Source organism: Rattus rattus, chromosome 7 (genome assembly GCF_011064425.1).
Source record: "Rattus rattus isolate New Zealand chromosome 7, Rrattus_CSIRO_v1, whole genome shotgun sequence".
Classification (NCBI taxonomy): domain Eukaryota; kingdom Metazoa; phylum Chordata; class Mammalia; order Rodentia; family Muridae; genus Rattus; species Rattus rattus.
The window spans coordinates 129,308,177-129,334,248 of record NC_046160.1 but is presented as its reverse complement, the minus strand read 5'-3'; the positions used below and the strand labels follow the sequence as shown (position 1 = coordinate 129,334,248).

At 49.8% G+C, this 26,072-nt stretch overlaps 1 protein-coding gene across 1 annotated transcript; it reads right to left on the bottom strand.

The window, feature by feature from the left end:
• Positions 1–284: 284 nt before the first annotated feature.
• Positions 285–26,072, bottom strand: LOC116905498 (cytochrome c oxidase assembly factor 8). Its single transcript, XM_032908506.1, has 5 exons — positions 25,928–26,072; positions 14,768–14,965; positions 13,220–13,283; positions 4,380–4,470; positions 285–610 (listed from the first exon to the last, which is right to left on the bottom strand). The coding sequence occupies exons 1-5, from the start codon at positions 26,048–26,050 to the stop codon at positions 505–507; spliced, it is 582 nt and encodes a 193-aa protein (XP_032764397.1). The 5' UTR covers positions 26,051–26,072; the 3' UTR covers positions 285–504.

Genomic DNA, 26,072 nt, shown 5'->3' with positions numbered 1-26,072 from the left:
CCACAATGGCGACCATGAGCCACGATCACCACACATTCTGTGTTCTCTCTGTTTGCAGAGGCCCCTCTAACCATGGTGACAATGGCTGCTAGGCAGCGCCTTTGGATGCTGAGGGGGTCACCTGACTGTAAAATGATGACATTACTCTGATCATCCTTTCACACAAAGGTGCTGCACCCGCTGTTTGCTTTCACTATGGTCAGGGCCGAGGACCCCAGCCACACCGCAGAGCCAGCCGAAGGCTCACTCCCAGCTCGGAAGCATTGGTCCCAGCTTGCACTGGATTAAATCCTTACAGCAAAACTTTATTCACGTTTTTACCCTGCTATCTTCTGAACTGACATAATTCAAGATACAGACAGCAAGCATACAGTCTGCTGATGGGACTGAGCCGCTGGGGACACACAGTCAGCAAGGTCTGAGCGCGGGTCAGGAGCCTGTGCTCACTTAGTCTCCAGGCCTCGCAAATGGACCTGGTGCTGTGGTCAGGTCCGGTGGGCTCCTCTAATCGCTTGTCTTCTTTGGCTTCTGCTTCAGCTTGCTCCACATCCTCTCCAGGGCCACCTTCCCCATGAAGAAAGTGATGGCAAAATTGCGCTTGTACCAGTCTCTACAGAGAGAGAGAGAGAGGACCCCAGTCAACTGCAGTGTCAGCTGACCAGACAGCAGCTCTCCTGGAGGTGCCACGGTCCCCTGACTCCCTACTTCCAGCCCAGCTGGCCATGCACATCCACAGCCAGTTTCCCTGTGGATAGAGCGGTCTCATTGTCCCCTGGCCTGTCCTGGCAGACTGGATTCCTAGGATCCCCTGTGAACCCAGCAGCGTCCCTAGACGGGCAGCGGTGAGTATCTAAGGGACAGCCTACCAGGCTTTTAGGAACTGGGGTGGGGGTGTCCTGCTTTGGTCTGATTTGTATGGGACAAAGTATTCCACAGTAGGAAGTGGAATGTCACAAAGCTCAAAGTCCCTTCTCCTGGGTGACAGGTCTGATCCTCACACATACCCTGGTAGAATCTATACAGAGAAAAGACATGGGCTGCTGCCTACAAGTCACCAATGGAAGCCCACGCACTGGTGGCAGCTCTGAGTCTAATGGTGAGGTGAAGTCTGGAGGGCTTACTGCGTGGAGGAAAAGCACATCTCAGACCCTGGGTCCGAGGCCCTGCTGCCCCAAGGCCACCAGCCGTTCCAGGCTCTGAGCTCCTGAGTGCTTCTGCTAGGGCTGGATGCACTGACTCCTTGGATCTCAGCCCAGAAGGTAAGAGAGGAGCCAGAGCCCTAAGGAGGGGACAGCACGAGTCTGCCACAGTGTAGGTCCACAGACTCCATCCATCTATAGGGAACTTAAAACTCACTAGCTGAGGGTTGGGGATTTAGCTTAGTGGTAGAGCGCTTGCCTAGGAAGCGCAAGGCCCTGGGTTCGGTCCCCAGCTCAAAAAAAAAAAAAAAAAAAAAAAAAAACTCACTAGCTGAGGCAATCCCGCTGACTAGCAGAACCCTAAGTAAATAGGAAAGGCCCGGGGAGAGCAAGAGGCCACCCTGTGTGTCTCAGGCAAGGAGAGCCACACTGCTCTTGTGAGGCAGATGATCCCATCCGGGCAGTTAGGCAGAAAAGCCAGCAAAGTCTCCCGGTTTCTGTGTGGAGGCAGCCTCGAGGGTACTGCACACACAGACCTGTAGGGGGCAGGCAGCCTCCGAGGGCACTGCACACACAGACCTGTAGGGGGCAGGCAGCCTCCGAGGGCACTGCACACACAGACCTGTAGGGGGCAGGCAGCCTCCGAGGGTACTGCACACACAGACCTGTAGGGGGCAGGCAGCCTCCGAGGGCACTGCACACACAGACCTGTAGGGGGCAGGCAGCCTCTGAGAGCACTGCACACACAGACCTGTAGGGGGCAGGCAGCCTCTGAGAGCACTGCACACACAGACCTGTAGGGGGCAGGCAGCCTCTGAGGGCACTGCACACACAGACCTGTAGGGGGCAGGCAGCCTCTGAGGGCACTGCACACACAGACCTGTAGGGGGCAGGCAGCCTCCGAGAGCACTGCACACACAGACCTGTAGGGGGCAGGCAGCCTCCGAGAGCACTGCACACACAGACCTGTAGGGGGCAGGCAGCCTCCGAGAGCACTGCACACACAGACCTGTAGGGGGCAGGCAGCCTCCGGAGCACTGCACACACAGACCTGTGGGGGGCAGGCAGCCTCCGAGAGCACTGCACACACAGACCTGTAGGGGCAGGCAGCCTCCCAGAGCACTGCACACACACAGACCTGTAGGGGCAGGCAGCCTCGAGGAGCACTGCACACAGACCTGTGGGGGCAGGCAGCCTCCGAGAGCACTGTACACACACAGACCTGTGGGGGCAGGCAGCCTCCGAGAGCCTCCGAGAGCAGGCCCTGAGACACTGCACACACAGACCTGTAGGGGGCAGGCAGCCTCCGAGGGCACTGCACACACAGACCTGTAGGGGGCAGGCAGCCTCCGAGAGCACTGCACACACAGACCTGTAGGGGGCAGGCAGCCTCCGAGAGCACTGCACACACAGACCTGTAGGGGGCAGGCAGCCTCCGAGAGCACTGCACACACAGACCTGTAGGGGGCAGGCAGCCTCCGAGAGCACTGCACACACAGACCTGTAGGGGGCAGGCAGCCTCCGAGAGCACTGCACACACAGACCTGTAGGGGGCAGGCAGCCTCCGAGAGCACTGCACACACAGACCTGTAGGGGGCAGGCAGCCTCCGAGAGCACTGCACACACAGACCTGTAGGGGGCAGGCAGCCTCCGAGAGCACTGCACACACAGACCTGTAGGGGGCAGGCAGCCTCTGAGGGTACTGCACACACAGACCTGTAGGGGGCAGGCAGCCTCTGAGAGCACTGCACACACAGACCTGTAGGGGGCAGCAATGCGCTGCGTCCATGAGTTCACATGGCTGAGCAGCTAATTGGGTCAGAATAACACAACACAGACTTGGCTCCCTCCCGAAGCTGCCCGGATTCTCTGAGACCTTGCCCCTCTGGCCACACCCAGCCCTGTCACTGCTACATTTTAACAAAAATCTCAAGTTGCATCTGTTTTACCAGATATCACAAAAGACTAAAATCATTTTTTTTTTTAAATCAGATTTATCAGGCCAAGCATGGTGGCCTACACTTCTAATCTCAGCACTTAAGAAGTGCAGATAGGCAGAATCTCTATGAGTTTGAGGCTAGCCTGGTCTACACAGAGTTCCAGAACATCTACAACTACATAGTGAGATCCTTCCTCAAAAACAATCAAACAACTAAACAATCACAGTAACAAAATAGAGCCAAACATGGTAACATCTACTTGTTACTTTTCTATCTCTCCTGGGACAGAGCCCTGGTCTACACTGCAAGTCTCAAGCCAATCAGGCCTATATATGAGACCTTGTCTCAAAAAATAGTTAAAAAAAAAAAATCCCACTAATCTGACAGGACGATCCATTAGAGCACACCTATCCCGTCTCCATTAGACACCTGTCACAGGAGCTCAGGACTGCAGCTCTGTAGAATGACTCCCAGGACTCTGACTGACACCTTCAGGTTCTCATGCTGCCCCACATCTCCCAAAAACAGCTGCAGGCATGGGCTGTCCCTCCTCCTGCAGCTCAATGGGTCACCACAACGTAAGATGCAGACGTGCTTAGGACTCAGGTGTGGCACCCTCAGGTCACCATCCAATCCCCACAGCCTTTACTGCCCAGTGGTTTCAGCAGCTAGGGTGACGAGGGATGACAAGCGTCTAGACCTGGGCAGCCATTAGGAACATAATCACATCATTATTTCTGAGTGTTCTCTTTGTTTTGTTTTCCAAGACAGGGTTTCTCAGGGCAGCACTGACTGTAGACCAGGCTGGCCTCACCGCCTGCCTCTGCCTCCTGAGTGCTGGGATTAAAGGCATGTGCAAGCCTGAGTGCCTTTTTGTGTGGTCACCTTTGAATACTATTGGCGTGGGGCAGAGAAACTCTTCCACATGAGCTATGCATAACCAGAAGAGACCCAGAGCCTCCAGGAGTGCTCCCCAGACACGTGTGTGCAGTGATATTTGTAATCCTGTGTATGGCTTGGGAGGGTGACTCACCCTGCATTTCAGGCTCCTTGCTGGTCCCTGTATGGCTCTCCTGTGGCCCTCTCCTGTACTGACCAAGGGTCCTGGCTGACCCCATGTTTCCAGGGAAAGATAGTAAGAGATGTCAGGACCTACTCGATGATGTAAGCCCGGGGGCGCTTTGGGTACCTCGCACACATACCGAAGCTGACAGATTTGGTTAGAACTGCAAAAGGCATAGCTAGGAGAACTGTCTCGATGGATGAGCTCGGTGAGCTCAGGAAAGGCGGATGTGCATACCGGTTATAGCACATGTGCTTCTGGAAATTCTTGCTCAGAAAGTCCTTATAGAAGTCAGCCATCTCCTCGGCATCCAGTGTTGCTCTTTGGCCTGGAAGTAAGTCACAGTTAAACATAGCACGGGAGAAGTTGGCCGTGCCGATGCACACTTAGAACCCAGCACTGGAGCTAAAAACAGAAGGATCAAAGTTTGAGGCCAGCCTTGCTATAGGAGATCCTGTCTTAAAAATCCAAGAACCAAGCCAGGTGGTGGTGGCACACGCCTTTAATCCCAGCACTTAGGAGGAAGAGGCGGGTGGACCTCTGTGAGTTCGAGGACAGAGTCAGTTCCAAGACAACAGGGGTACACAGGTAAACATTGTCTTGAAACACCAAAAGCAACAACAACAAAAACCAAAAACCAAAACCAAAAACCAGGGGACTGTATATGGCTCAGTGGCTACAGGCACTTGCTGCCAAGTCTGAAGACCTGGACTGAATCCCTGAGATCCAGAAGGTAAAAGGAGAGAACGGACTCCCATATGAATTGTCCTCTGACCCTCACATGCGATGCTAGAACTCACACTATAGTCCTCAAAAACACAGAGACCCACCTGCCTTTGCCTCCCAAGTGCTAGGACCAAAGGCAAGCGCCGACATGCCCAGCTAAAGATTCTATTTCAGTGTGTGTGTGTGTGTGTGTGTGTGTGTGTGTGTGTGTGTGTGTGTGTAGGACAGTAGGGACAGTGCCTGCACAGGCCAGTAGGTGTCAGCTAGATGGTCTGGAAGCTAGCGCTACAGGCAGTTGTGAGCCACTTGACATGGCTGCTGGGAACCAACTTTGGGTCCTCTATTACAACAGTAAAAGTTCCTAACCACTGAGCTATTGCTCCAGTCTCTAAATAGCTTTATAACTTTCTATGTTTGTTTTGTGTGTATGGATGCTCTGCCGACCTTGTATGTTCGTGTGTCACTTGCAGGCCTGGGGCCCACAGACCAGAAGAGGGTGTCCGGGCCCCTGGAACTAGAGCTGCAGATGGTTGTTAAGCCACCGCGTGGGTGGGATGGACTCCTCCTCCCTGTGAGAGCGGCCAGTGCTCTTAACTGCTGAGCTATTTCACTAGGGGTTTTTGTTGTCCCAGTATCTCACACATCAGCAAGCAGGAGCAGCACAGAGTCAAGGTCACTCTGCATTACACAGTGAGATTGAGGCCAATGTGGGCTACACGAGATACTGTCTCAAAAGACAAAAACAAAACAAAGGCTGGAGTGCTGGTTCGATTCCTGGAACTCACACGAAGGCTCACAACCATCTGTAACTCCAATTCTAGGGAATCCAGAGCCCTCTTCTGGTTTCTGAGGACTCGGGTATGTACACAGTGCACATATATACATGCAGGTAAAACACTCACACATCAAATAAACTGCATGTGTGTGGTATGTGTGTAAAGATTTAATATATTCAACAAACTTATGGAAGACCCACATACAAACACTAACTGTAGCCAGGGGCAGTGGTGGCGCACGCCTTTGACCCCAGCACTCAGGAGGTGGAGGCAGGGGGATCTCCGAGTTCAAGGCCAGCCTGGTCTACAGAGTGAGTTCTAAGACAACCAGGGCTACACAGAAAAAAACCTTATCTCAAGAAAAATAAATAAATAAATAAAAACCAACAACCAAAAGAGGGCACTGCTATCTGTCAGAACTGCAGCTGGCTTCCCGCTGACAGGCTTTTGTTTACTTTGCAAATGTTAACAGGTAACTTACAACTCACAGGAAAGACAAAGATGTTAACAGCTAAACAACGGGCTGGGCAGGGCAGGACTCTGTTAGCTTTTTATCCCCACAAGAAGAGGACAGAGGCAGGCAATCTCAATGAGTTCAAGGCCAGCCTGGTCTACACAGTGAGCTCCAGGCCAACCAGGGTTTCATAGGAAGAACCCCAGCTCACAGAGGAAACAGGTGAAAAGGCTTGCATTTCTCAGTTCCCAATCCTACCATGGAGTGCAGGGGCCATGCAGCACTGCCAGAGACGCAGATCACAGAGACACAGAAACTAGCAGAGCTGTCAGCATGACAGAGACAAGCAGGCCCTCCTTTAGCCCCACCCCACCCTCCCACCCGACTGCTCCGGAGTCTGAAGAGATCCAGGCTGAGAATGACTCAAGACCCTGAGGGAGACAGGCTCAACTCCACAGCTGCACTTCTGTGATCAACCTTAGCGGGCCTCTTATTAGGCAGCTGTAGGTGCTCTGCCGTCTTCTGTGCCTCAGTTTACTACACAGTGCAGACATGGCTGTGCATCCCTGCTAATGCACAGAGCATGTGGAAGAGCCAAGTCTTTAATATATTAGGAGCTCTGCAGTGTTACCCACTAGGAGGCTAAACACTTTGCTGACCCAGCCTTCCTGTGGTCCCCTCCACCTAGAGGACTCTTTGAGGACATGGACACATGAAAACACACACACACACACACACACACAGAGAGAGAGAGAGAGAGAGAGAGAGAGAGAGAGAGAGAGAGAGAGAGAGACTCTCTCCTTAATTCCCCTGCTAGTTTCTTCAAGGGTCCACGCGCTAGAAGTGCAGTGTGAACCCACTTGTGTGCTCTGTTGGCTTGTCAGCCCCCAATGGGCAGGACTGTAGTTCTGCTCCATGCCCCATCTCAGAAGCCAGTGGACGTCTCTGTGGAGATAGATGCTATCATATGAAGTGAGGAGTACCTACCACCTGAGAGGTAAGGAGTGCCAAAGGCTCCCAGGGAAGGTGATACATAAGCTGGTCTCGAGATACACACAGGCAGGTGGGAAGGTAGGACCGGGATGGAGGAGGGAGCAGGATGGAGGAGGGGGCGGGATGGAGGAGGGAGGAGGGTGGAGGAGGGAGAAGGATGGAGGAGGGAGCAGGATGGAGGAGGGAGCGGGATGGAGGAGGGAGCAGGATGGAGGAGGGAGCAGGATGGAGGAGGGAGCAGGATGGAGGAGGGAGCAGGATGGAGGAGGGAGGAGGGAGCAGGATGGAGGAGGGAGCAGGATGGAGGAGGGAGGAGGGAGCAGGATGGAGGAGGGAGGAGGGAGCAGGATGGAGGAGGGAGCAGGATGGAGGAGGGAGGAGGGAGCAGGATGGAGGAGGGAGCAGGATGGAGGATGGAGGAGGGAGCAGGATGGAGGATGGAGGAGGGAGCAGGATGGAGGAGGGAGGAGGGAGCAGGATGGAGGAGGGAGCAGGATGGAGGAGGGAGGAGGGAGCAGGATGGAGGAGGGGGAGCAGGATGGAGGATGGAGGAGGGAGCAGGATGGAGGATGGAGGAGGGAGCAGGATGGAGGAGGGAGGAGGGAGCAGGATGGAGGATGGAGGATGGAGGAGGGAGGATGGAGGAGGGGGCAGGATGGAGGAGGGAGGCAGGATGGAGGAGGGAGGAGGGAGCAGGATGGAGGAGGGAGGAGGGAGCAGGATGGAGGAGGGAGGAGGGAGCAGGATGGAGGAGGGAGGAGGGGCCGGGATGGAGCCCAGTCCACAGGAGTTTTCAGGGTGGCAGTCTTCCCTTATCCTTAGAGAAGGGAGTCCCTGTTCCTCTGGAGGGCCAGGTCCTCCCTACACCTAGTGCCTCGTCTCTAGCAATGGTCAGCACGGCTGCCTGTAGAGCCCCGCAGAGCTGCCCACACCTATGGCTTCCCCAAGGAGCTCTCAGACAGGCCTAGGGACACCTCGCCCAAACACCCTCAGGCCAACGACCAGACAGCAGGAACCCCATCAATGCTTGCCAAGCTAATGCTTGTTCCATGCCTCCTCTCTGCCTCTTACTATTGAACCTAAAGCTAACTGGAGTAGGGAGGAGAGTAAAGAGAAGGGCTGGGGAACAGAAAGGGAGGAGGAGGAAGGGAGCCATAATGGAGGGATGGAGGGAAAACTCAATTACATCACGTCATTACTGAGAATGTGTGGGCGTCTCACAAATGCATCTGAGAAAGTGGATCTGTCTCCACGACTCCTTCTTCTCTGGATGCAAACACGCAGTCAAAGAAAGGGACAGGAAGAACTCCTTCCTGACACTGCTGTGGAACAATGAAATCAGGGCTTCCTGCTTCTCCCCACAGCACAGCAGAACTTGCGAGCACGCAGTCAGCAGGTGGCCAGCCACTCTTACTAGTCTGCAATCACCGGGCATCTAGACTCCCCGCTTTGCAATTTAAAAAGCCTGTAAGGAAAACTTGCTGAACTGGCTGTTCACGGCCATGGCTTGTCTTCCTCTAGAAAGGGGCTGGGGCTCTCAGGCTACCTCTAGCCACCAAAGCAACTCCGTCAGGACTGAGTGCCGAAGGAACCTTTCCTATGAACTCAGAAAGCACAGACAGACGCCCTGCTGCTTGAGATGGCGTTTGTGTAAAGCCAGAGGTTTCCTCCCCACACACGCAGTCACTGGTCCACAGGTGTTGTTACTAAGGCAAAGCCATTGCAGCCTGTTTAAAAGTCCAGATGGTCCGCGTCATGTTGGCTACAAACACCACCAAGCTGTTCTTCGTCATGAACTGTGTTTTTCCCGGACGCTGGGTCTCCTTCATCCCGTGTTCCCATGGCAGCAGCCAGGCTCATTCAACACAACCCATCGCTGTGTGCTGGTCCAGGCCCAGCATGGCTGGAAGCTGGCTGGCGACCGGCATCGGACAGAGGAATTAACTGGGAGGCAGAGGGCCGGGCTAACAAAGCAAGAGAAGGGTAAGGAAGAAGTCCTAGGGCCGCTCTGGTCCCATTATCTGAGTACAGCCCACTGCTGGGGCCCTGCGACCCATGTTCCAGGTCCTCAGCACTCACTGCAACTGGATGCCCCACCACAGGGCCCAGCCATTCAGATGCTTTCAGTTCCCTGCCGCTGGTGGCTGGGTTATACCGTGTCCTTTGTCCCCAGATGAAGGAGGTAGAATCTTTAGGATGTGGAGACTAATAGGAGCCCCCGGTCACTGCATGTGTGCTTTCAAAGGGGATGGTGGGACCTCGGTCTCATCCATTTACAAAACTGGGTTGCTATACACACACACAGACACACACACAGACACACACACACAGAGACACACACCACAGACACAGACACACACACACACACACAGACAGACACACACACACACACACACACAGACACACAGACACACACACACACACAGACAGACACACACACCCACAGACACACACAGACACAGACACACACACCCACAGACACACACACACACACACACACAGACACACACACAGACACACACACACACAGAATTTATTTTTACTTTATGTACATTGGTGTTTTGTCTGGAAGTGTGTCTGTGTGAGGTGCGAGAAACCCTGGAATTGGAGTTACAAGCAGGCATGAGCTATGAGCTACAATGTGGTTGCTGGGAATTGAACCCAGGTCCTCTGGAAGAGCAGCCAGTGCTCTTAACCTCTGAGCCCCATGAGTTTTTGTTGTCATTATTGTTTGGTTTTTTTTGTTTTGTTTTGTTTTTTCCTTTTTTCTTTTTTTTCGGAGCTGGGGACCGAACCCAGGGCCTTGCGCTTGCTAGGCAAGCGCTCTACCACTGAGCTAAATCCCCAACCCCCTATTGTTTGGTTTTTTGAGATAGGGTTTCTTTGTGTAGCCCTGGGTAACCTAAAACTCTCTTTGTAGAGCAGGTTGGCCTCAAACTCACAGGAATTTACCTGCCTCTGCCTCCCAGGAGCCGGGATTAAAGGCAGGCTCTGGTAAGAGTTTCTAGCAGTGGGAACTTGAGATTTAACTCTGAAGTCTATCAGTAGCTGATAAAAGGTAATTAAAAGACTACTCGGGGGCTGGAGAGATGGCTCAGTGGTTAAAAGCACTGACTGTTCTTCCAAAGGTCCTGAGTTCAAATCCCAGCAACCACATGGCAGCTCGCACCTGTCTGTAACTCCATTCCAGGGTTTCTGTTACCCTTACACCGACAAACACAAAGGCAAAACACCTAAATTAGAGAAATTATATTAAAAAAAGAAAAGCCACCAGAAATTAAGCCAAACAAACAAATAAATATTATGCTGGCAAGCACTAATACACATAAAGATTAAAAAAAAAAAAAAGAGCACTGACTGCTCTTCCAGAGGTCCTGAGTCCAATTCCCAGCAACCACATGGTGGCTCACAACCATCTGTAATGGGATCTGATGCCCTCTTCTGGTGTGTCTGAAGACAGCTACAGTGTACTCATACAGAAAATAAATAATTCTTTTGAAAAGGTAATTTGTTTTTCCAATATAACTCATTAGCCAAAGCTCCTCTACCTTGAGCCCCTGGGAGCCTCTAAGGAGCCACACATGGAAAGTGTTTCTCAGATCATGTGTGTTCTGAACAACAGGTATCTCATACATTACAACTGGTGCAGTCTGGTAACTGTTTAACCTCCACAGAGCATGGTGGTTTTTTCTTTCCTTAAGTATGTATACATTATGGAGCAGCTGCGTCTAGCCAGCTGACATGAATCTCCTCAGAGCAGCCACGAGGTAAGGAACCTGACAAACACGCTCAGCCGTCTCCATGAACACCGTATTAACCGTGTTGCTCCACCCAAGTGGATTACACGTCCTTTATGTGACCTCTAAATACTTCCAGGCTGGGCTCCCCACGTACGCTGTTCTTTTTCATCGCCAAATTAATTATAAAGTGTTACTTAAGGTCAGTCTTTCAATACATAGCAGTCAGCAATGGAACTGGCATGTTTATAGGAATCAAAACAATTCTCCTGTCTGTTACAAGAACGGCCAACCTCGGGGCTGGAGAGGTGGCTCAGCAGTTAAGAGCACTGACTGCTCTTGCAGAGGTCCTGAGTTCAATAGGTGGCTCACAACCGTCTGTAATGAGATCCCATGCTCTCTTCTGGTGTGTCTGAGGACAGCTACAATATACTCACATATAGGAAACATGCATATATATATATATATATATATATATATATATATATATATATATATATATGCCAATCTCTAAGGCAGTACCACAGCATGAGCTGACCTGATGGGAACGGCTGATGGCCCACAGACATCGCTTCGCACATATGAGTGTGAGACAGGGATGAAGAAAGAGGGCGCACACACAGACAGACAGACAGACAGGAATAGCAGCAGCTGAACTGAGAACTGTTGAGATCCACACGTCTTCTGATCTGACTCCCGTGGGCAGAGCCTACCCTCCTTTCTTACTGTGTGGTCTCAGGCTGGGCTCTCAGCCCCGTTACACTTCGGGCTCTTTAGACAGCATTTGGTGCCTGGCCTTCACATCAGGACCAAACTGGCCTCCGTTCATTCCCACACAGTGCTAGGATGCAGCACCCTCTTCTGTTGAAGTGGGGGGTAGCATGCAGAATACCACCCCTCACCCTTCTTCTGAAGCAAACCAGGGCGGGCTAGGGATTAGCAGAGAGTGAGGGCACCTTAACCCAACGGCAGACTCAGCTCTGGAGTTAATGGTTGTGGGCTGTCCATTAGAATACTTTGGGAAAAAACAGTAAAAAAACAGTACAAAATGCTATTAAGGCCTACGTCAACACTCGGAAAAAACGGTCAAGGCTATTTTGAGTGAAAGAAATGGTGAGCCAGGTATGTGCAACCCTCTTTTAATTCCTGCACTGGGGAGGCTGAAGCTGAAAGGCTACCATGAGTTCAAGACCAGGCCCAGCTACACAGTGGGACCTGGTCTCAAAAAAACCCAAAACCAAACAAAAAAAAAAAAAAGGAAACAAGCAACTCCAGCAGCCCATGGCCTGCTCTGGGCCTGGGAGATGGACAAGGCCAAGATGTGGGCAGTCGAGAAGTTCTGTGGCCTGTGGTGAGGGCTGGTGTGATGGCCGCTCCTTTAATCCCGCACTTCAGAGGCAGACAGGTGATCAGAGTTCCAGGCCAGCGGGGACTACACGGTGAGATAGCAGCTCGCCAGCACAAGCCTACAAAGAGGGCACCTGTCAGGTAAGCATTTGGGGTGGAATAGTCTAGCTATGGTGCAAAAAATGAACTTAAAGCAGGGCTTGACAAGGATATTTAGAGGTCAGATCTGTTTTCATAAATTAAGTTTTCTTAGATATCACCCAGGGTCACTGTATCCCAGACAACCACAAAGGCCCTTCACAGAAAACAGAATGCTGCCTTAAAGATCCAAAGCTGGCTGGGGCTGGTTGTGGTGGCACAAGACTTTAATCCCAGGGTTCTGGAGGCAGAGGCAAGCAGAGCTATAAGTTCAAGGCCAGCCTGGTCTACATAGTGAGTTCTGGGACAGCCAGAGCTACAGAGATCTGTCTCAAAAAACAAAAACAAACAAAAAAGTTGGGAAGCTGGGAAAAACGGAGAAGTGCACAGTGGACAGAGAATCAGCAGGGGCCTGAACTTGAACGACAGGGCAGGGAAGCCAAAGGGCTGGGAGAGAGCTCAACTGGCCTGCCTTAGCAGAAGGCTACCACAGCCCTCTGCTTTCTGCTAGGAATCCAGGAAGGAGGGCTGGGAAGATGGAGGGCTGGGAGATTACAGAGGCCTCCTAACCGTACGGGAAGCCATTCATCCAACTGCAAGGCTGTGCAGTCCAATGGCTTGAGCGCTTACCTACAATGCTCAAGGCCCTGGATTCTATTCTCAGTACTGTACACAAAGAGAAAAATCAAAGGACAAAGGAGGAACACAACTCTGAGAGGCTGTGACAACATCCCTGAAGATGGGAGAGGAGGGGCCAGGAGCCCGAGGGAACCCAGTGATACACACACAGAGCAGGGAGTCTCTGCAGGCAGCGAGACAGTAAGCAGGGCACAGAGGCTGTCGGTCCGGTGCTTCTCCTCATTCAGTAACACTTTTCTACAACAGTAACAGCACAAACGTACTAACCTGACTCGGTTCGCGGGCCTGAGCCTTTAGCTTGTAGCCTTGAGTAAATGAACTCTTCCTTTTCCTGAAAGAGGATCAACAGAATGTCTTAGCCAGGGTTGGGCACTCACCTATACTCCCTGAACCCGGAATGGCGTGGAGATGGCGGTATCAGGAGATCAGTCATCCTCAGCTACAAGTTTTGAGCGCATCCTGGGCTACATGAGACCCTGTCTCAAAAATATTCAAATATGATTTTAAAAACATTAAAACCCTTGGGCTGGAGAGATGGCTCAGCGGTTAAGAGCACTGACTGCTCTTCCAGAGGTCCTGAGTTCAATTCCCAGCAACCACATGGCAGCTCACAACCATCTGTAATGGGATCCGATGCCTTCTTCCGGTGTGTCTGAAGACAGCTACAGTGTATTCACATACATTAAATCAATCAATCAATCAATCAATCAATCTTTCTAATCTTGGCATGAAAACCAAAAGAGAAGGAGAGAGAACTGTTCTCCGGCTCCCAATGCTGAGTCATTTGGGGCAAATTTCCTTAGAAACATCACACTGTGAAACCTGCGTTTTAAAAAAGATTTGTTTTATGTGTGTATGTATGTGAGTCTGCACATACATTTGTGTATAACATGCATGCATTGTGCCTGAGAAGCCCAAAGACGGCACTGGATCCCCTGGAACAAGAGGGCCGTGAGCCGCCATCTGGGTGCTGGGGACTGAGACTGTCGTCTAGAAGATCAGCCGGTACTCTAACCATTGAGCCATCTCTCCAGCTACCTCAGAGCTTGTTTTCAGCCATCTCACCCTGGTTAGAGGTTCACGCTTGATACAGGACTTTTTTTCATGTAGCCCAGCATGGATTCAAACTTGCTATGTAGTAGAGCAGCCCTGACTTCCTGATCCAGAGTGCTGGGGGAACAGGTGTGTGCCACCATGCCCAGCTTGACACACGGATTTAAAAGATGTTCAATGGACTTGGGAAGGTGGATGGTTTACAAATCCACAGACTATAACAAACACTCCTGTCTACTTTCTTTCCATTAGTATATTTATAGGTGTTTTTCATTCACTTTATGAGTAAGTTGCTAAGAATCCTGAACTCTCATAAGTGGCAATCATAGTGGTGACTTCTTATAAACAGGCAATGCATTCAAGTCAGAGCTGGTCCTGGACCTTGTCTTCCCCGAAAGCCTCAAACTGTGACTAATGACTGGACAAGGAGTCTTCCACACAGCTACATGCAGGTTTAAAACAATCTTTTTATCTCTTAAAAAACTTTTTTTTTGACACTATAGAAAGACCCTATCTCACATTTCCAGCTAGTCTGGAGCTCACTATGAAGACTGGCCTTGAACTAGAGGTCCTCCTGACTTTGATGACCAAGTGCTGGGATTAAAGGAATGCATCACCACCGCTGGCTGCTAAAGGCACCATCAAGAAGAGACAAAGTATCTATTTACCCCCCAAGCCGCAACCAGAACGGCAATGCTGAGGATGTAGCGCCCCCAAGTGGCTGAGAGGATTGTCCCTTACTGTTCTGAACGCCACACTTACCTTATTAAAGGACAGATTCTGCTTGGCCCAGAACTGCTGATTCCATTCTTGCGTTTCTTGCCTCAATTCCCTAAGCCTTTGCTCCAAAGGAGACTCATTTTCAGGGACGTGAAAATGAACAGGACGAAGGTTGGAGTATTTGTCTGGGGGGCCTATCCAATCATGGCAAGACTGTCTCGGAGGGCAGAATCTTGAGACCTTTAATGAAATGAAAAGAATTAACGTAACTAAACCAACCCCTGGTGTTATAAAACCTGCTTATTCAAGGCCCTCATCAGCTTACTCTGTGAAAGACTACAATGTATCCATCTGATCATTTTCCAGCTAAAATGCTGTGATTTTGTTTTGTTTTCCTTCTGGTTCCTTCAGACATGACCCTAACAATGTGGCCTTGGCTGGACTCACAATCCTTTTGCCTCAGCCTCCCAAGTGCTGGGATTACAGGCAGACGCCACCATATCTGGCTTAAATATTAGCATTATTCTACTGTTCGCCAAATGATGCTAAAACAGTTCCGTAACCTGACAGCGGAGGCCAGGTGGGCAGGCCTGTAACTCCAGCTAGGAAGCTGAGGCAGGATCAGAGTTTGAGGCCAGCCTGGACAATTTAGTAAGCCCTGTCTCATAAGTATAAATAAAATAACAGGACCAAGAATGCAGCTGAGCGGTAAGCACGTTCGCCCAGCACTCCCGACCCTAACATCGATCATCTTAAGACAAAGGCCCTTCCTATGAGTTCCGTTACTCAAAATCAGGTCAGGACTGATGGGCTGGAGATAAAGCTCGGCCAACAGTGCTTCACACACGCTGGGCAAGCTCAGCCACAAGGAGCCACCCCCTGCCTCTAAAGCATTTCTTTATTTAATTTTGTAGTCGTAAAGGTTGAAACCAGATCTCGTGTTTTGATATATATATACTTTTAATAGGCAAAGGGGGGGGTGGTCTTGGGATAGTGTCCTGTGGTTCTAATCCCAGCATGTAGGAGGCTGAGGTAAAAGCCTACTTACCCCTCCACTGAAACACCGTGGGACCAGTGTGTCTACACTGCCCCCACCCTTGGCATTCTACACCTTAACCCATGCTACTCCAGACAGCAGTCAAGGCACTCTCTCCTAAGGTCCCCCCACCCCCTCATCCCCCACTCCCCAACCCCCCCACTCCCCCACTCCCCCACCCCCAGGAGCTGAGGACCAAACCCAGGCCCTTGCACTTGCTAGGCAAGCACTCTACCACTGAGCTGAATCCCCAACCCAAAGTGTTCTTTAAAAACCCTGGCTGGTGGCACACAGCTTTAATCCCAGGACTTAGGGGGCAGAGGCAGGCAGATCTGAGTTTGAGTCCAGCCTTATGTACAAAGCGGCTACCAGGCCAGCTGGGGTAAAACACAAAAAGCCTGTAGTAAGGCTGGAGACGAGCGGCTGACTGCACTTGGCACACCTACGCAGAACCCAAGCTCAGTTCCTAGTACTCATGTCAGGCGGCTCAGAACTGCGGCCACCCCAGTTGCAGGCGGATCTGACACATCTGGCCTCTGTGGGTACCTACACGTTATACACACGCACCCGTGCACACACCCAATACCTAATCCAAAATAAAAATATCTCAGCTCTGGGAAGCGCATTTTTATGTGCACAGGTATTTTACCTGCATGTATGTCTGGCACCTGTAAGGTCAGAGGACAGTGTCAGAGCCTCTGGAAATGGTTACAGACAGTTGTGAGCAGCTATATCAGTGCTGGGAATTGAACCTGGGTCCTTTGTAAGAGCAGCCAGGGCTCCTAACCACTGAGCCCCCTTGTTTGCCATACTCTTTTTTCTTTATTATTTGGTTTGGTGGAGCTGAAGCAAACTCCAAACCCGACCCATTTAAGGCAAGCGCTCTACACTGAGCCACAGTCCCAGCCCCCAGTGGCTTACCTTTGGGCACGTGTGTGTGTTTGTACTGTTGAGGTGTGAGCACCAGTGCCTGTGCCACCAGGCTTAACGACTGGCGCACATCTGGCAATTCTGGGTAATGTGGCATCACCATGCTCACAAGTGCCAAGTGGCAGGCAGAAGCCAATGGCAGGTGCCCCCTTGATCAGTCTGCACACCATATTTGACATGAGGCCTCTCCCCAAACCCGCAAGCTTCATGGTTCTGCCTGTTTCCATGTCCCTATCACCACTAGGACTACAGGCATACACGGGTGTTAGGGATCCAAGCCTGTCTTCCTGATGGTGGGGCACACACCTGAGCTACTAAGCCATTTCCCCCGGACTTCTACAGGCTTATTCCCTCTCTTTGTTGTGTGTGTGTGTGTGTGTGTGTGTGTGTGTGTGTGTGTGTGTCTGTGTGTGTGTCTGTGTGTCTGTGTGTGTGTCTGTGTCTGTATGTGTGTCTGTGTGTCTGTGTGTGTGTATGTGTGTGTGTGTGTGTGTGTGTCTGTGTGTATGTGTGTATGTGTGTGTGTGTGTATCTGTGTGTGTCTGTGTGTGTGTGTGTGTCTGTGTGTGTGTGTGTGTGTCTGTGTGTGTCTGTGTGTGTCTGTGTCTGTGTGTGTGTCTGTGTCTGTGTGTGTGTGTGTGTGTGTGTGTGTGTGTGTGTGTGTGTGTGTGTGTGTGTGTGTGTGTGTGTGTGTGTGTGTGTGTGTGTGTGTGTGTGTGTGTGTGTACTGCACATGTGGATGCCCACGGTTGGCACTGCGTGTCTCCCCCTTCCTCATTGCTCTCCACCTGGTATCTGGTGTCAATGAACTTAAAAGTCAGTTTCAGCCGTTCTAGTGAGCCAGCTTCTTCCAGGGGTTGTTTCTGCTTCTCACATGCTCGGATTCCAGGTAAGCAACCACACTCCCTCGGATTTTACAGATGCTCGGGATCAGAACTCAGGGCCTTGGCCTTTTGCAGCAAGCACTTTCCCACTGGGCCATCTCCGCGACAGGCTTGTCTTACTTGCACAGACCACTCCCCCACACATGGCGAGTTTGGATGAGTTGGCTCAGAGCGTTCACAGGTCCTAAGTGAGCCAAGAGCTCAGCAGGCCCTTCACATCTCAGGCCCTGGACCTCAAGCTGCCAGCTCTGCGGCTGGTCTAGGTCTAGCCACAAAGGCGCGAATGCTGGGGTTGTAGGCACGCGGACTGGCCCAGGGTCCTGAGTTAGAACTTCCTTCTCAGGAATGTGAAGATGCACAGCAGTGCTCACGGGAGCAGCGGAAGGCTAAGCTAGCCCAGGGGAGACGGGGAACTCCAGGGGCTGGTGGAGAAATGCTACACAGCTCCTGCTGCTAAAGAGTGCTGGACACTGGGCTGGGGATTTAGCTCAGTGGTAGAGCGCTTACCTAGGAAGCGCAAGGCCCTGGGTTGGTCCCCAGCTCCGAAAAAAAAAAACCAAAAAAAAAAAAAAAAAAAGTGCTGGACACTTACAGCCCAGCAGTCCATGAGAGCGGGCCCTTCACTTACTTAGTACAGCATGGCCCTATACTACACTTCCTGCTTACAGCTTCAAACGCCGACAAGAAGCATTTTCACTGAGTAGAACATTCTTTTCTTCTTACAGGCTGTCCTCATCAGGAAATGCTAAAAGAGTCACCTCATGTGCACCTTTAGTTCCCGTACTCAGGAGGTAGAGGCATGAGGGGTTCCTGTCCAGCCTCATCTAGTTAGTTCCAGGACAGCTAAGGATGTGCACTGTGACCCCGCCTCAAAACAGAATAAAGGGCTGCCCCAGCGATCACTCTGCCTGATCATTACCACAGCACGGCGAGCCCAAGGAGTGGCCAGCGGAACCGTGGCTCCTTCAGATGGACCTACTGGCGTCAGGTGACCTGCTGCCACAGAGGAACCCGTGTGACAAATTTTCTGGCCATTCCACTTTTCATAATAACTTGGAAGATACTTATCTTTGGCTATGATGAGTTAATTCCTCTGCTCTCCCTACATGAAAATACCTGTGTCTTTGTTCACCAAGCAGATGCTATTAGGAAAAAGAGAAAGAGGCTTGGGGAAGGGAATAAAACCTTTTCCTAAAAGAAATCTCCCTCCGTAGAGTGAATAATTACTGTAATTTCAGTTCCTACACTGTAAGAACATAATGCTGGCTTCCTGGAGCATGAACAGGAAGGCTCTGCGTGGGAAGGGATCCCGCACATGGGCCATGTACCCTGCAGCGAGCCAGACAAGAATCTAGCGCTTCTGAGAGGCAGCCCGCCTGACGGCGTCCCCCCGCCCCCAGCTTCCTAGCTCCCTTCCCTCTGGGCAGTGCTGCACAGACAAAGCCCAGTGAGAGATGGGATAACCGGGAATGCACACTTGCCAGAGGCTTCCTGCTTTGCAAGGCTCCTCTAAGATGAGAGCTCAAGGAGCTACGAGTTAGGGTCTGCAGCCCCAACTGCACAAAGGTGCTACGTAAACCAGCAAACCAAATCGAGCCAATGCGAAGATGATATCCCACCAGGCAAAGAAAGGTTTAATACTAAAAAGAAAAGCAAGGTGCAGAATCTGCTATCTTGAATGTCTGCAAGGGAAAGCACACAGAACTGACTGTAGTGGGAGTTTCCTCCCCGGAGTCTGCCTTTGTCTTTCCTACCACCTCCAGACCCGAGGCCTGCTCCTCAGGTGGGCACTGCTGTGCTAGAACACCATGACCGGAAGCACCTTGGGGAGAAAAGGGTTTATTTCATCACAGTTCTGTATAAAAGCAGTGAGGCTAGGAGCTCACACGGAGAGGGATGCTCTTACTGGCTTGCTCCACATGGCTTACTTAGCCAGCTTTTTTCTCTTTTGTTTTTCAAGACCAGATTTCTCTGGGTAGCCCTGGCTGTCCTGGAACCCACTCCCGTAAACCAGGCTGGCCTTGAACTCCGAGATCCACCTGCCTCTGCCTCTCATGTGCTGGGATTAAAGGCGTACACCACCACTGCTGGCCTTTTTTTTTTTTTTAATGTATTTTTTTAAACATAGATGTGCTCTCTGTCTGTACGTACACCTACATGGCAGAAGAGGACATCAGATCCCCTTATAGATGGTCATCAGCCCCCGTGTGCTCAGGGCCTCTGGAAGGGCAGCCGGTGCTCTTAACCGCTGAGCCATCTCACCAGCCCTTCGACCTGCTTTCTTATAGAACCCAGGACCACCAGCCCCGGGATGGCACCACTACAATGGGCAGGTCCTCTCCCATCAATCACTGATTTAGAAAACGTCTTACAGACTTGCTTACGTGCATACAGTCTGATCTTATGGAGACATTTTTCCTGTTCTTTTTTTTTTGTATTTTTCAAGACAGGGTTTCTCTGTGCAGTCCTGGCTCTCCTGGAACCCTACAGAACTGTCCTGGGGCTCTGTAGACCAGGCCTGCCTCTGCCTCCTGCTGGAGACATTTTCTTAACTGAGATTTCCTCCTCTCAGATGACTTTAGCCTTTGTCAAGTTAACGTAAGGCCATTCTGTCCAAGGATCTTATTGGTGGCCTTTTCCAACTCCCAAGTCCTCTTAAAAGTTAGGGACCCTGGAGGTACTCCCCTGGATGGTCAAGGGCCCAGTCTCAAGCTGTAGACTTAGTAAACGTCTCGTGAATTCTCTAGGAGTCAGTGAAGTGTCAGCTTTAGCAGAGTCCACATGTGGGCTGGGAGGTCAGCCTGCTTCTTCTGCATAAAACCTGAATCATCACAGGAAGCCCTCCCTGCACAGCCACCTGTGTCTGCCGAGTACTTCTGTACCCCTAGTACTTCCGGGTCCCACAGGAAATGCCAGCATCACTAGACACAGGGCTTCACCAGTGCTTCATTAACAGGACGTGGCTTTCAAAGATGCAGCGGTGGCGCCATCAGGAGCCCTGTCTGTGTCTGTGCGTCCTATTTCTGTTTCCTTTTTCCTTTAGGCTTTTCAAGACAGGGTTTCTCTGTGTAGCCCCAGTTGTCCTGGAACTCACTCTGTAGACCAGGCTGGCTGGTCAGAAAAGAAAGACATTGAAGGGTGAATGCAGGCTTCTCAGCAGCAGTGAGACAAGCCTCTGGAGGGCTGACCTCCAAACAGCTTTTCAGATTGTTACACAAAAGGCACTTTTAAGAAGTCAATTTCTAGGGGGTTTATGGACGGGAAACTGGGAAAGGGGCTAACATTTGAAATGTAAATAAAAAAATATCCAATTTAAAAAGAAAAAAAGAAGTCAATATCCGGGCTGGAGAGATGGCTCAGTGGTTACGAGCACTGACTGCTCTTCCAGAGGTCCTGAGTTCAAATCCCAGCAACCACATGGTGGCTCACAACCATCTGTAATGAGACCTGATGCCCTCTTCTGGTGTGTCTGAAAACAGCTACAGTGTACTTATAAATAAATCTTTTTTTTTTTTTTTTTTGGTTCTTTTTTTTTTCAGAGCTGGGGACCAACCCAGGGCCTTGTGCTTCCTAGGCAAGCGCTCTACCACTGAGCTAAATCCCCAACCCCTATAAATAAATCTTAAAAAAAAAAAAAAAAAGAACATTTAAAGATTCCTCTCTGCACATCTACAGGTTGTTATGAATGTTCTTAAGGGACGGATGTGTACAGGGCTCTGTATGTCTAGGTCGGCAATTATATCTTATCAATTGGATCAGAGGTTATTGTGTTGTGTGTTCTTTCATGTGGCGATTTAACTGAATTCAAAAGAGTGTATAGTGGCTGGAGACACTAGGCCACCCCGGAATTGGGATCTGTATTTCTGGGGTTTTTCTGTTTGTTTGTTTGTTTGTTTTTCAGAGCTGAGGACTGAACCCAGGGCCTTGGGCTTGCTAGGCAAGCGCTCTACCACTGAGCTAAATCCCCAACCCCGGGATGTTTATTTCTGGCATGGTGGCAACCTGCCTTGGAAACTAGACAGGTAGGGAGATTGTTGCCAGGCTCAAAGAGAAACCATTGGCAGTGTGATGTGGGATGGAGCAAAGTGGGTGAGATGCTTTGCTGACTGAGATGAAGATATCTTGGGGCACTATGGTGCCAGACCTAGAGCGGGATAAAAGACAGCATTTTTTATAATTTTACAGCAACAGTTTTTTTTTTTTCTGATCCAATTGATAATATATAACTTTACAGCAACAGGTGATGAACCAACATGGTGGGCAAGAATCCACTATTAATCCTAAGAGTTGAGAGAAAGTTTTATTTTCTAAGTAAGAGGAGGCCAGCGTCATGTTGAGTCACGTGATGATGATGTCTCACGGGCAGGGACCTTAAACAAAGAAACACAGTAGCAGCCTAGGCTAAGAGGCTGTAGGCCCCCTGCTGTGATAAGTAGTGGCAGCTCAGAGAGTTAGAGATTAAAAGTCTCTTTTTTAGAAAGTTGTATAGAAAGTCTTTCAGGTTACTCATATTCCTTCTAATGTGGGCTCCCAGGGAATTTTGGGTTGAAATCCTAGATAGACAAGCTACTTCTTAATTACAGGTATTACTAAAAAGTGATTAAGTTTGTTTTTGGAAGAAGAGAGTACAGAGATTACCCAAATCACATGGGGATTTTCACCCATGGTTTGGAACTGAGGGAAAATTAGTCACTCACTCCAAGTAGAGAGTTGTGATAGAAGTCTGTAACACCAGGCAGAGTGAATACAGACATATATTATAGAAGTTATTAGTAAATAAAAATCTGAGGCTCTAGGTAGAGAGCTTGATAGATCGACATATTTTGGGGTAAAGTCCTGGTTTGATAAGTTGCTTACCTTTTGGTATTAGAATTGATAGAAGGTGTTTAATTTGTTTTATAAATTACCCGCTAAAGGCCATATGGCTCATTGATGCTGGCTAGCAAAGGTTTGTGGTTATGTTGATTTTTACCACAACAGGAAGCCCAGGTTCTCTTAACGTGGGCTCCATGGGAATTTTGGGTTAATTTCCTGATATGACAGATTTAAAAAGCCTGACAGGCTCATTGTTTAACACTATTATTTAGATTACTTCCTCTTTTAAAATTATTTAATCTTCATAATGGGTGTGACTGAGTTTTATGGTTATATTATTCCTCTGGGAGAGAGTGCAAGATACAAGTTTTTCTGGTTACAGACTAAGGGACACAGTATTTTGGGAAAAAGGTTTTGTCTTTGTGTTTTTAAAAAGGGTGATTAGGCTCTGGGCACCTTCCAGAGTTATATTGATCAGATTTTTGATAGAGGGAGACCGTCTGAAGAACTAAATTCAAGAGAATCAAACAAAAAGATACCTCGATTCTAAACTTTTGTCATTTTACCCCTGGGGCTGGAGGGATGGCTTGGTGATTAAGAGCACTGGCTGCTCTTCCAGAGGTCCTGAGTTCAATTCCCAGCAACCACATGGAAGCTAACAGCTGTCTATAACACCATTTCCAGAAGATCCAACACACTACGTTTAGCCTCTACAGACACATATGCATGTGATGTACAGATATATAGGTAAAACACCTATACACACCAATTTTAAAAAAGTACCACCACCACCACCCACTCACCCACCCCATCCCCACAGCAGGACATGGTAGTTCATGTCACTAATCCTAACAGGCAGGAGGCAGAGGCAAGCAGATCTCTCTGAACTTGAGGCCTCCTGGTCTTTAGAGCGAGTTCCAGAACAGCCAGGGCTACACAAAGAAACCCTATCTCTAATCAAAAACAAAACAAAAAGACCAAAACACCAGGGTGGTTGATGTAACTCAGTCCTGGAACTGCGGAAGACTATGCAGAAAAGAGGATTCAAGGTCATCCTCGGCCATACACAAAGTCCCACACTCACCTGAGATACTCGAGACTCTGTCAGAGACAGAAATAAAAGGGGGGTAAAGCAACGAGTACAAAGAGACCAGAAGTGAAGTTAGGTTGGCACTCAACGTGGGTCTCCTTCCTTGAAGCAAGACCAGAGAGCTAAAGAAAAACATGCAGAGGAATCTAGTAGAGGGTTTATTTTATTGAAGAAGAAACAGTTTGTAATATTCTTTTAAAATTTTTACTTATTTGTTTGCTTGGTTTGATTTTTCAAGGTAGGGTTTCTCTGTGTAGCCAGACCAGGGTGGCCTCAAACTCAGAGATCTGCCTTGCCTCTGCCTCCAACCACAAGGTTACTTTTTTTTTTTTTTTTTTTCTGGAGCTGGGGACTGAACCCAGGGCCTTGCGCTTCCTAGGCAAGTGCTCTACCACTGAGCCAAATCCCCAACCCCACAAGGTTACTTTTAAGACTTTCTATTTACAAAATTTCTTTGCAATACAGCAATCTGTCTAACAATCATTTAATTACTCAGGAAACAAGAAAGGTAGCAACACATATAAAATAGCCCTGAGGCAAACCTATTTTCTTTTGTGCCACCCAATATTTGCCATAATGGGGGCATTTAAATCCTACAGAGCAGCACGGGCAGTCAGTACAGAATTAGGCAAGCTCTGGCTGGTGGCCAGTTCCCCTAGCCACAGTCATTCCCACTGCTCCTCTCTCCAGAGGTGAGCAGCACTGGCTTGCCCCTTAGACTCCAAAAGGCTGAAGTGTTACCCTGAGGATCCAGACCCCAGGTAATTTGTTTTGAAACAGGATCTCACTGCGTAACCCTGTCTCCCCTGAACTTGCTAAGCGCACAAGCTTGCATTTCCACTTAAAGGTGGTGTGCCACCACGCCTCCAAAAAGACTCTTCAAAGATTGCTGCTTGTCTTTTTTCCAACATTAGTGCACCACATAGGGCGAGATGGCTCAGAGGGTAAAGGCATTTCATGTGAGAGCTGAGTCCCACCCCCAGCACCTATCACAGAAAGAGTAAAGGGTCTCCAGAAAGCTGTCCTCACAACTCCACAGCTGGCGTATCCCACATCGTAATAATTTTTTTTAAGTAAAAATGAATGTAAGGGCAAACTCTCACCACGAGAAAACTGTTGGCTGAGTTAAGTTTTTCCCTCCCAAAGCATGTTCAGACACCTATTTTAGTTGTTTTCTGCCCAAGGACTAAAGCTCTGTTTTCTAGAGACAGAAGCATGAAAGCTTGTTTCTTTCTTGTGCCAGGAAACTGAGCCAGAGGCCAGGCTCCTCGGCTTAGCATAGAAGGAATTTCAAAGCTGTAGTTATAAGAAAAGTGTGCTGGGAGACACAGCGTAGCAAATGAAAATTTCCACAGCAGGCACATTTTGCAATTCTTAATTTTCTCTCTGTCTGTTTCTCTCTTCCCCTCCCTCATTCCCTCTCTCTCTCTCTTTTTTAAAGATGTATTCATTTATTATATATAAGTACACTGTAGCTGTCTTCAGATACACCAGAAGAGGGCATCGGATCTCTTTACAGATGGTTGTGAGCCACCATGTGGTTGCTGGGAATTGAACTCAAGACCTCTGGAAGAGTAGTCGGGTGCTCTTAACCTCTGAGCCATCTCTCCAGTCCCTCATTCCCTCTCTTAATTATTGCTTAATCGAAGCTCTCCAGTCTCTATCACTAGCCTAGTGGCAGATGAAGTGTTAGTAGCCACTGATTAATGTTTTACCTGCAGCATTTTCATCTGACAGATAGACTCAAAACCTAGGCCTTCCTTAAACAGAACATCCTGTCGCAAAGAAGTGCAACTGATTTAATAAAAAAAGATTTATTTATTTTTTATATATGGGAATACACTGTCACTGTCTTCAGACACATCAGAAGAGGGTATGGAGGGGTTGGGGATTTAACTCAGTGGTAGAGCGCTTGCCTAGCAAGCGCAAGGCCCTGGGTTCGGTCCCCAGCTCCGAAAAAAAAAAAAAAAAAAAAAAAAAAAAAAGAGGGTATGGATCTCATTACAGATCGTTGTGAGCCACCTTGTGGTTGCTGGAAATTGAACTCAGAACCTCTGGAAGAGCAGTTAGTGCTCTTAACTGCTGGGCCATCTCTTCAGCCCCGGAACTGATTTTTAAAAAGGCTTCACGTCCTTTCTTGCTGCAGACAAGCACTGTTGATCTCTGACATCACGTGCATATTTACAAACAATGCAAAGTCTACACAAGTGAGATGATGAAGTCGGCCACCGCTTTAAACCGAACACTAGTCTTAACGAAGCGGAAGTGAGAAAACACACTTCAAGAGCTGTGTTGATACAAATGGTATTTAACTTGGTAGAATAAGCAAGATTCGCACTCTCCACAGCGGATCCGCTACAAGGATCATTAGCCTGCCGGAGAGACGCGGGCGTCGTTGGGGTGCTCAGTGGCTTCCCTCCCTGCCAGCGCCCCGGCGTCCCGCTTACCCGGCTGGACGCAGCATCCCTGCGCTCCGTAGCGCGCTCACGGGCCAGCCGAACGCCGCCGCCGGAGAAGGACCGGCAGAGCAGCCGGCGAAGTGCTTTGCTTCCGGGCCGCAAAGCCGCCATGGCCCGCGCGTACGGCAGGATC